This window comes from Pinus tabuliformis, chromosome X (assembly GCF_031772625.1).
Source record: "Pinus tabuliformis cultivar Carrire ecotype Pingquan chromosome X, CPIR1, whole genome shotgun sequence".
In the NCBI taxonomy this organism is placed as follows: domain Eukaryota; kingdom Viridiplantae; phylum Streptophyta; class Pinopsida; order Pinales; family Pinaceae; genus Pinus; species Pinus tabuliformis.
Genome location: NC_142308.1, coordinates 1,303,532,639 through 1,303,543,040, shown reverse-complemented (window position 1 = coordinate 1,303,543,040; position 10,402 = coordinate 1,303,532,639). Strand labels below are relative to the sequence as shown.

The window sequence follows — 10,402 nt, the reverse complement described above, 5'->3', positions numbered from 1 at the left end:
AATACTGTAATAGAAAAATGCAACAGTTGCTGTAAGTCTGACTGTGGGCATAGCCATGACTAGTCACATAACAGGCTGCAAGGAATCATGGATTGCATTGATCAATGCATTTCTATAAGATTCATATCTGAGACAAAAGATTATGAGATTCGTTCTAACTAATACCGTGTCACCGTTTTGAATGTACAATTAAAAAGAAACTACTACCGTTGGTTTGTTGGTGATGCTATACCTTTCTGACTCGTCATTGTTGAGTGTAGTACCAAATAGCTTAATAGTTGTGGCTACTAACCACAAATATAAGGATAACTGTATAGGGGGCCGATCACTTGAGATAATCATTATCAACAGTTGATGATACAGAGCAACCACAAATTTTCCTTGGCAGCAGCATATAGAGCACCTGATGGTAGGCTATAAGGGCGGACTTTGGGTCCTTTTTCGACACCAAAAGGGCGCACCTCCTGGGATAGCCTCATCCTTTTTCTAAGTGAAATGGAGGAAGCAGAGAATGAATATCAAATACGAGGTGTTTGTGGTAAATAAAGCATGCATGACTGGTGGAGGAGATAAGACGCATTTCAAGCTTGGTTTGGACTCATTCACTCAGTAGATTAAGTAGAGGGGTGTGTAGTTGTGAAGTGGAAGAATAAGTGAATTGGATGAAGGTTACGATCTTTAGTATTCAAAGGAGGCTTCAGCCATCAAGGAGTGACAGTTTTTAGTTCGGGACAACATGCAGAGTTTCCCCTATGTTGCTTGAGGAAGTTACAATCAATTTATCAAACTATACCAGATGGTTGAAACTTGAAAGGCATTACCCTGTGTTAAAATATCAACCCAATGTCCAACAAATGACACACATCCATCAAGGAAGCAAATTGGAAATTATATACAATCAATGGCTTATCAAAAAGAGCATGTTAACACAAGAACTTTTTGCTTCTTGCTCTCGTATTGCTAAGAAGGGATTTAAAGATTCAAAAGGTGGCATTTTTAGCCATTTTTAGTATTTTCTTTAGGGCTGCAAAAAGAGCACATAAATAAAAATTACCATCTAGTAAAAATTACCACTGATTGAAATAACAGTTGTGAAATTCTAGTTACATCCCACGAAAAAATTACACCTGGTGCTGATCCTACTTGCTGCCTTGCCGATGGTAGGTCTCCTGCTTACTTACGCTAGGGATCGAACAACTCAAGTACACAGTCATGCGCCATACTCACAGTCTTTACTAGAACCTCTGCTCAGTCTAGAAGCTCTAGTCATAGAATCACCTCTAGTCATAGAACCTCTAGTCTTTGCAGCTAGTCAGTGCCAGTTGTCATTGCCGATAGCTAGCAGTCATAGCAAGTCGATCACAGCCAGGAGTAGCCTTAAGGGCATAGCCAAGTAGGTCCTATTTGATGTGGCATCAATGATACACTGATTCTTTAGATTCAAAGAGCGTTGTTATTTCTAATCAGGGCAGTCTGCAGTGCCTCTCCTTTGTGAGCTTGATATGCTAGTTTTGTAATCATCGGCATCCCAGCAGAGATCCAAATGAATAATCATTTCTTATGACAGATTGTAACATGTGAAGAATACAAGACAAGCACGACATTATGCCTATGAAGCAGATTATGCCTATAAAGCAGACTGATACTCTTTTCAGAAAGTTTTCATATATATAGAAAAAACGAAACTAGAATACTGGCATCAATGATACACTGATTCTTTAGATTCAAGGAGCGTTGTTATTTCTAATCAGGGCAGTCTGCAGCGCCTCTCCTTTGTCAGCTTGATATGCTTGTTTTGTAATCATCGGCATCCCAGCAGAGACGATAAAAGCATAAAAATGAGAGTTTCAGCACCATGGCAGATCCAAATGCATAGCATCAAGTTAAAATAAGCATTTCTTATGACAGACTGTAACATGTGAAGAATACAAGACAAGCACGACATTATGCCTATGAAGCAGACTGAAACTGGAATACTGGTTAGATTCTTTAGATTCAAGGAGCGTTGTTATTTGCAATCAGGGCAGTCTGCAGTGCCTCTCCTTTGTCAGCTTGATATGCTAGTTTTGTAATCATCGGCATCCCAGCAGAGACGATAAAAGCATAAAAATGAGAGTTTCAGCACCATGGCAGATCCAAATGCATATTTGAAGCATCTGTCGTAGACCTGTAACAGACAAGGAAGCGGGGAATTAAGACAACGCGTAAAGTAATGCAAAAATAGGCGTGAGATTCAGAATTTTGACTATACAACTCAAACATACTCCATAATCATATGCTCCTCGTTCGAGATGTTATTGTTTTCTTGGTTTCTTTTTTCTTTGTGTTTCTACTTTTACGATGTCGATAATCAGAAGAGTCATGAGAACAAGTGCTAAGAGAAACAATGCCGCCAGTTGAGTAAGTTGGCTTATGCTAATGGATTCCATGTAATGTGAAGCAGAGAGATGTATGTCAATATCTAGGTGCAGAAGGTGGTTTTCTTTTGTAAGCGAGAAATTAGGCATTGCTTTTGCCAATTTATAAAAGAGTTCAATGTGTTTGCAAGCTGGTTTTAAGTGTGAATGGAACTGGGTTTTTGAGAATATTTCACTGTACAACCAAATAAGGAAAGCCATGCAAGATTGCAAGACTTGAATGCGGGATAAACTGCTGACACGTGCAGAAGTAAGTACATATACGGATTGATTTGGAATGGAGCTGAAATACTTGAAGATCAGATCGGAGGGGATATAATCCAATATTGAAGATCAGATCGGAGGGGATATAATCCAATATGAGGAGCATTTATTGGAGGAGGCCAGTATTTAATGATCGCTATAAAACGGAAAACTTACGTTAAGTGAGCAATCGATTGGCATATGAAATGATGTATGTGACGGCAAAAGTAAATGGGAAATTAGGTGATGTATCTGACATCAGGGGCAGATCTCAAATGAAATCTTAGTGTTAGATTGGGTCCAAGCTATTCTAATAAACAATTTGCAATTAAGCGATCTATCTGACATCGGAAGCAGATGGCATATGAGATGATGTATGTGACGGCAAAAGTAAATGGGAAATTCTCAAATGAAATCTTAGTGTTAGATTGGGTCCAAGCTATTCTAATAAACAATTTGCAATTAAGCGATCTATCTGACATCGGAAGCAGATGGCATATGAGATGATGTATGTGACGGCAAAAGTAAATGGGAAATTCTCAAATGAAATCTTAGTGTTAGATTGGGTCCAAGCTATTCTAATAAACAATTGGCTAGACAGGACAAGTCAATTGGCTAGACAGAACAAGTAATGAGTGTATGAAAGACATGTTCAGACAACAGGTATAATTAAAGCCGCCTTAAATTGAATAACTTGTACCAAAGTTCTAGCATCACCATAGGCACTGCAATAAAATTTGGTCCATCTCATTTCAGTATCAAAAATCATACTAACTAGTGAAGCATGGAAGAGATGAACAAGAAGGAACAGAAGAAGAAAAATGCAACAAAGTTGGTTTCTACTTACCAGTTTTATCTGCTGGTGATTTAAGCAAAGCACCTTGGGAAAGATCAATGCGTGCATTTGCTTCAAGCTGAAGCCGGAGAGACTGCTTTTGTGCTTCATTTTTAAAGCTTAAGTCTTCAGGAGCAGACAGATCCTCAACAGACAGACAAGGTGGCTGTTCGAAAATGTCCAAGGCTGGGAATTCAGAAGGTTTTTCCTCAAGCAGAACTGGCTGGTCCTTTTGCAATTTATCAGGAACTGGAAAGGCACAAACTAAATGTTGCCCAGTAGAGACATAGCTTTGCTCCAATTTGGAAGCGACCACAGATTCCAGATTCAAAGTGTCTAACTTTTTCTGATTTGGGGAAGTGTCAAACTCTTCAGTAAAGTTGATAGAAACTTGTACCAAAGTTCTAGCATCACCATAGGCACTGCAATAAAATTTGGTCCATCTCATTTCAGTATCAAAAATCATACTAACTAGTGAAGCATGAAAGAGATGAACAAGAAGGAACAGAAGAAGAAAAATGCAACAAAGTTGGTTTCTACAGTTCATGGTAAACAGTTCATGATAACTTCAAGAAGAGCTACTAGGGTAGGTGACCTGGTTAGCAGTTGAAATCTGCACATAAAGTGACCACAAAAGCCTGTCATTCCCAAAATGTTGAAAACAAACGTATAGCAATAACTTATGATCCATAGAATGTATCATGCTACTAATTTTTCAACGTATTAAAAGAAACTTTATCTATGTGGATTTTCGGATCAATATCCATTTCAATGCAAAATATTATTCAGGTCAAAACATTTGTTGAAAACAGATAGAAACCCTATTCTGGATTCTGCTTTAATTGATATTTAATAACAACATGGCCACTAAAATTGACTAGAACTTCAAGGACAATCATTTAATACAAGCAATTTTTCTTGGCTTCAAAAAGAAATGGCACCCACTTAAAGCGCTATCATAAATCATAAGCACAAAAAGAATTTTGTCAATTGGAACTAGCTTGGGTGGTTAGGGAAGACAGATGTTATCCTCCCCCCCACTCTCCCGAGTTCAAATCCCACTTGTAACGTATTTCATCCTTCTTGACCCAATTGTTTTTGACCCTCTAACCCTGAATATCTTACCCTTGCCTATGGGTAGAAGGGTGGGATGCTTGGTTACCTGGAATGAAAAAAAAAAGCACAAAAATAATCAAACAAAAGCCAGTACCATGCTTTTGTACTTGAATTATACCTGGTGCTCGAAAAAAGGATGATCCAAATATATATCAAAACGCCTGGGGAAGGTTATATTAGTCTCAACCCATTTGACAGAATATGTAAACTTCAACCTGCTTCCCGGTAAAAGCTGTTGAGGATTTTCCTGAGTAAGGTTGAGATGTATTATCTGCAATTCACATGTAACAGATTTGATGTCCACCACACCAAGGTAAGATGGTAAGGTTTTATGAAAGAAAAAATCAGTGTCATTTCCAAGTTGCCAAAGGAAATAAACATATTTATAAAGCACACAATTCACTAACCTGGTCCTTATTTGATTTCACAATAAGGTTCTTATGTGTGTAAAGCAAATGCCTTTGATCCTCTTTCCTGTCTGGATGCTGTTCTCCCACAAATCCTGCACATCCCAATCTGCATCAATGCCTTGAATACTTGAGATAACATGATACATGTTGTGAAATACAAATCAGCGGATATACATCTTAGAGAAGGGAATGCTTACCCCAGAGTGGCAGATCATCTGAGACAATCCGTCCAACATGGATTCAGCAAGTTTGAACAGAGGACACAGTCATAGAAAAAATTGAACTTCACAAAGCTAACAGCTGAAGCCTCAAATATGAAAAATAATAGCGCCTGGCACCAAAGAAAAAACAATGGCATTAAAATGCCTTCGTGTTTTTAGGGAAATAGAAAGGCAACAGTGCTGTTTGACATAAAAAATTGGCTAAAGCCGAATGGCTAGCTGCTACTGTTTTTAGATTACTAATCATATCTTGAAGCTCATGTGCACAGATTCTATAGAATATATAATAAATGCTAACAGTAGACTCGAAGCAGCAAACGAGCATCGGAGCCCCATACACTCTAGGATCTCCACCAATTTTAGCAGTTATATAAGATACATTTCTTGAGTATTATTTTATGACCAAGTGAACAAAGAGTTACAGAGTCACCTACATTATACTGCCCACAACAGTAAAGATAAATTCAGCAAGTTTGAATAGAGGACACAGTCATAGGAAAAATTGAACTTCACAAAGCTAACAGCTGAAGCCTCAAATATGAAAAATAATAGCGCCTGGCACCAAAGAAAAAACAATGGCATTAAAATGCCTTCGTGTTTTTAGGGAAATAGAAAGGCAACAGTGTTGTTTGACATAAAAAATTGGCTAAAGCCGAATGGCTAGCTGCTACTGTTTTTAGATTACTAATCATATCTTGAAGCTCATGTGCACAGATTCTATAGAATATATAATAAATGCTAACAGTAGACTCGAAGCAGCAAACGGGCATCGGAGCCCCATACACTCCAGGATCTCCACCAATTTTAGCAGTTATATAAGATACATTTCTTGAGTATTATTTTATGACCAAGTAAGTTCTCCCACAGAGAGATGAGGCAGACTATATGATCCTAATTCATGGTATCCTAGAGTGCAACATAAAATGTTTGAGTGACCTTCCATGCATCCAACATGCGAAATTGCATACATCCAATGCAAGGTATTTTGCCCAAACAACAATTGCAAGAGATGAAATAGAAATTCCCTAGAGAATGGCAAGCTTGGGAGGTAATCGATCGACGCATTATCCTGTCACCCTGTATATCGGCTCAGGAAGATGAAGCTATGTAAGGTAGATAATTGTCTTCATGAAGAGAACCAATTTCATTCTAGGTTTTCAACGGTAAAAGTAAGCCACGATAAGCTAAGCTCTCTATGTCAATGAGTTCCAATGCACCACAATGACGGTTTCTACTTACCAGTTTTATCTGCTGGTGATTTAAGCAAAGCACCTTGGGGAATATCAATGCGTGCATTTGCTTCAAGCTGAAGCCGGAGAGACTACTTTTGTGCTTCATTTTTAAAGCTTAAGTCTTCAGGAGCAGATAGATCCTCAACAAACAGACAAGGTGGCTGTTCGAAAATGTCCAAGGCTGGGAATTCAGAAGGTTTTTCCTCAGACAGAACTGGCTGGTCCTTTTGCAATTTATCAGGAACTGGAAAGGCACAAACTCAATCTTGCCCAGTAGAGAACCACAAAATTCCTCGCTGCCACAGAGAATGAGTCCCTCACCTCCCTGCTGCCTCAGAGCATTGATCTGCTGTCGCAGGTTTCGCTATGACGCCTGGTTACCCAACATATGTTTTACACAGGCCAACACATGTAATGTATGTGGTTGCATGCAATGCACGTGGTAAAGGCTTATTTTGATGGCTCATGACACAAATGTCATGAGGTAAACAATATCCACCGCGTCCTAAATCAGTATATTGCATATTTTAAAAATATAATTCCTTTTTATATTTTAAATTTTTTTAACCTTAGATTGAAATTTTAAATTCGTTGCATAATTCCAAAAATTCTAGTTACATCCCACGAAAAAATTGGGACAAGATTGAAACCTATATAACATTTAAAAAATATACTATTTTGAATTCAATGGCAGATACATCTTATCGATGATCGTTCTCTTCCAGTGTTTACATTCAGGGTGTGGGTGCTCGGATTGCTTTCATGCATTACTCTGTCGTTTCTCAACCAGTTCTTCTCATACAGAAGAGAACCTCTTACTGTCACTGCGGTCTCAGAGCAAATCGATGTTCTGCCAATTGGGCATTTTATGGCAACAGCACTGTCCAAGAGAAATTATGGGCTACCAGTGGGCCTCTTGATAGTCATCACATCTCAGGTGATAATTCTTGATTGAACTTCTTCAATCCACATTCAAAAATTCAGGTAAAGTAGGTTCATCAGATGTTTATTTTGCATTTTAATTGGCAGCACGAATTGTTATCTGCATGAAGAACATTAGCGAAAAGGCATCCCTAACCCCAGTGTATTTGCCATGAATTAACTTTATTTCAGAGTTAAACATCTGAAAAAAAACAAGTATCGAATGAAAGCATCAGTACCAGATTCGGTTGAAGCGGTTGAACCACGCAAAGGCCACGGAAGTTTGATTACGTTTCTCCTGAAACTGAGTGGCCAGCATGAAGGAGAAGGCCATCATGGGCACGATAATAAATTCAGTTAAGCCCAATGTGTTGATTAGGGACAGTCTCAGAACTCTACTGTGAGCATCATTATAAAAACTAAAGATAATAACCCAGAAATTCGTAGTGAGGGAAGCGTAAGGCATGCTGACATTATATATTATGACAGGAAATCATTTTCATGATTTAAGCGTCGATTGAAAAGAATTTGAGGTCTTGGTGTGGACGACAGAATATAGAGAGCACATCCGCTCACATGTCGGGACTCTGCGTTTGAGGTGTATGTGCTCTCCATGATCCTGTCATCAAATTAAGCCTTCAGCTTGGTAAGTATTCCATATCTGAAGTTCCTTACCTGGATCGCTTTTGCTCACATATTATTATCAGCACATAAAAATTTATCTATACCCAGGAGCAGGCCCAGTTACGGATCTATTACCTACATAGGAACAAGTTGGGGTAGCTAGAGCATTAGCAACAAGAGTTTGACCGGTTTAAGCACCACCAGTAGCACTTGTAGACCGAGCAGCAGTAGAGCTTCTAGTTCCTGATCGAGACCTAGTTCCTGTTCGTATTTGGGCGGATCCAGTGGAGGCAAAGGCAAAGATAGCAGCATCTAATCTAAACAAATTAGAGAGCCGGTTGAAGCATGCGTTGAATCCGCTGGAAAGGATTCTGCTAGGCCAGGGCAGAGACAACATAAGTAGACGCAGGGGTGACAGAAGCTATTGCAATTTCTCTAAAGCCACAAGCGGGCACACAACTGTTTGCCACATTGAAGCGAGCAGAACAACCGCATTTACCAGGTGACGAAGAAGGTGAAACAAACGGAGGCCAGCAAAGGGAGATCAGGTTTAAAACACGGAAGACCACCGCCAGAACTAAGGCAGGCCAGCCGAAAGGGGAAACAAGAAAGGGAGGCCAGCGAAACATGACACCTCCCCATGCATGGACACCTGTAGCGCCTGCATGCACACCTGCCAATATGCTTAGACCTGCTTGGTATATACCAAGGTGTCCGTGGATGCTGAGATAACATTTAATGTTGTCCAGTAATGCTAACATTAGTTTAGGTTGCAGGGACTGACAATTTGAAAATATCAGACAAACAAAAATATAACCTAATGTTTTCGCTTCAGATTAGCTTTGGTTTTTGACGTCTAGCTTCGGTTTTTTGGAAAGAGGCCAAATAAGATGAAAAATCAGCGTCCCTCTCAAAACTTTGTTTAACTTTGTTTGAGCGGGAATAAAACTTTGGTTATCGCTGATGACTGGGGAATAAAAGCAGGTCAACTAATGCTATATCCTTCGGGACTGATTACTATAGTCCATGCCTGGAGGGCAGGGACTAATAATACATTGAATATACCAAATCATATTGCTAATGATTTGTTAATTATTCACAACTATTGTGCTCTAAGCTTTTGTGCATTCTTTCATCATCGATTACTCTAAGAAGTATATTCCATACTTGTGCTTCCTTTCATTACACTTTTCATTAAAATACGTATATAAATCTATTTATATAAGAAAATATTAACTACTATATAAATTCCGAGTTGTTTTTATGAGGCTTTTTGGAAGTTTTTCGAGTGGGTTTTTCTGGTTTAATTTCTCTAAAATCCTACAGGAATTTATTGAAATCACAAGTTTGATGAGTAACCCCTGTACAATCCAAGTGCACTAGGGGTTTTTCAGGGTGTTGAATCCATATATACAGTAAAAAAACTAGTTTAAGTAACACAAATCAAGATTTCACCTCAAAAAAAATTGTCAGATTTCGGCATCGGAAAGTCCAAAAAGTCGCACTAAAGACAACTCCTATAAATTTTATCCCTAAAATGACCTTTTTACAAGAATTTTGAAAATGTTATTGTTTCTAGAATCTATGTCATTATATATGGATTTACTTGAGGCACAATTTTTTTTATCATAATCTACTTTGTTGATATGGTTTATAGATTTATATTATTCAAATATGTTTTAAGGCATTAAGTAATTGAGTTGAGAAAAGGAAAGTGCATTTTATAACTCAATGTGTCGAACTCTCTCTATATTGTACATAGAATAAGTAGATCCAATAAATTATTTTTGAAAGAATAAAAATTACACGATGAATGTGTAATGTAATATCTGTATTTATAAATTAAATAAATAAATCAATCATATTAAAAAAATATATCAAGTATCAATTAGTGTGTTTTTGTGTTAATTGAGTGTACTTAGGTGGTTAAGAGGAGAAGTTATCCTCCCTACCCAAGGTCAAATCTTGTTTTTGACATGTCTGCCCCTTGTGAGTTAATTTATATTAACAATGTACCAACAATCTCACTCTAGCTTAATTGTTTGAGGGTGGGATGAGATGTTTCCAAACATTTTATCTCAAGGGGTTAGCTTAACTAGTTGTCACTTATGTTGTGCATTTTTCTAGTTTCATGGTACTAGATACCTGGTTAGAGTTCCCCTAGGTTAAGTGCAGTAGTCTATGTTGAAAAGTGTACTATAGATGCCATCTATGAAAGTGAGAAAGTGTCCCTAAGTTTTCCCCATGGGGATTTTCTTGGAAATATACATGTGTGCACGAACACCAACATATATCTATCTTAACTTGGGACCTTTTAAACATTAAAATATTTAAACTCAATAATTGTTCGATCCCTATCAATGCTTGATAAACCTAGAGTTAA

At 38.1% G+C, this 10,402-nt stretch overlaps 1 protein-coding gene across 1 annotated transcript; it reads right to left on the bottom strand.

Moving 5' to 3' along the window:
* Positions 1-1,878: 1,878 nt before the first annotated feature.
* On the bottom strand, positions 1,879-5,340 carry LOC149144828 (uncharacterized). Its single transcript, XM_089452291.1, has 5 exons — positions 5,219-5,340; positions 5,019-5,113; positions 4,730-4,882; positions 3,508-4,108; positions 1,879-2,167 (listed from the first exon to the last, which is right to left on the bottom strand). The coding sequence occupies exons 4-5, from the start codon at positions 4,040-4,042 to the stop codon at positions 2,073-2,075; spliced, it is 630 nt and encodes a 209-aa protein (XP_089308417.1). The 5' UTR covers positions 4,043-4,108; positions 4,730-4,882; positions 5,019-5,113; positions 5,219-5,340; the 3' UTR covers positions 1,879-2,072.
* Between the last annotated feature and the right edge of the window lie 5,062 nt (positions 5,341-10,402).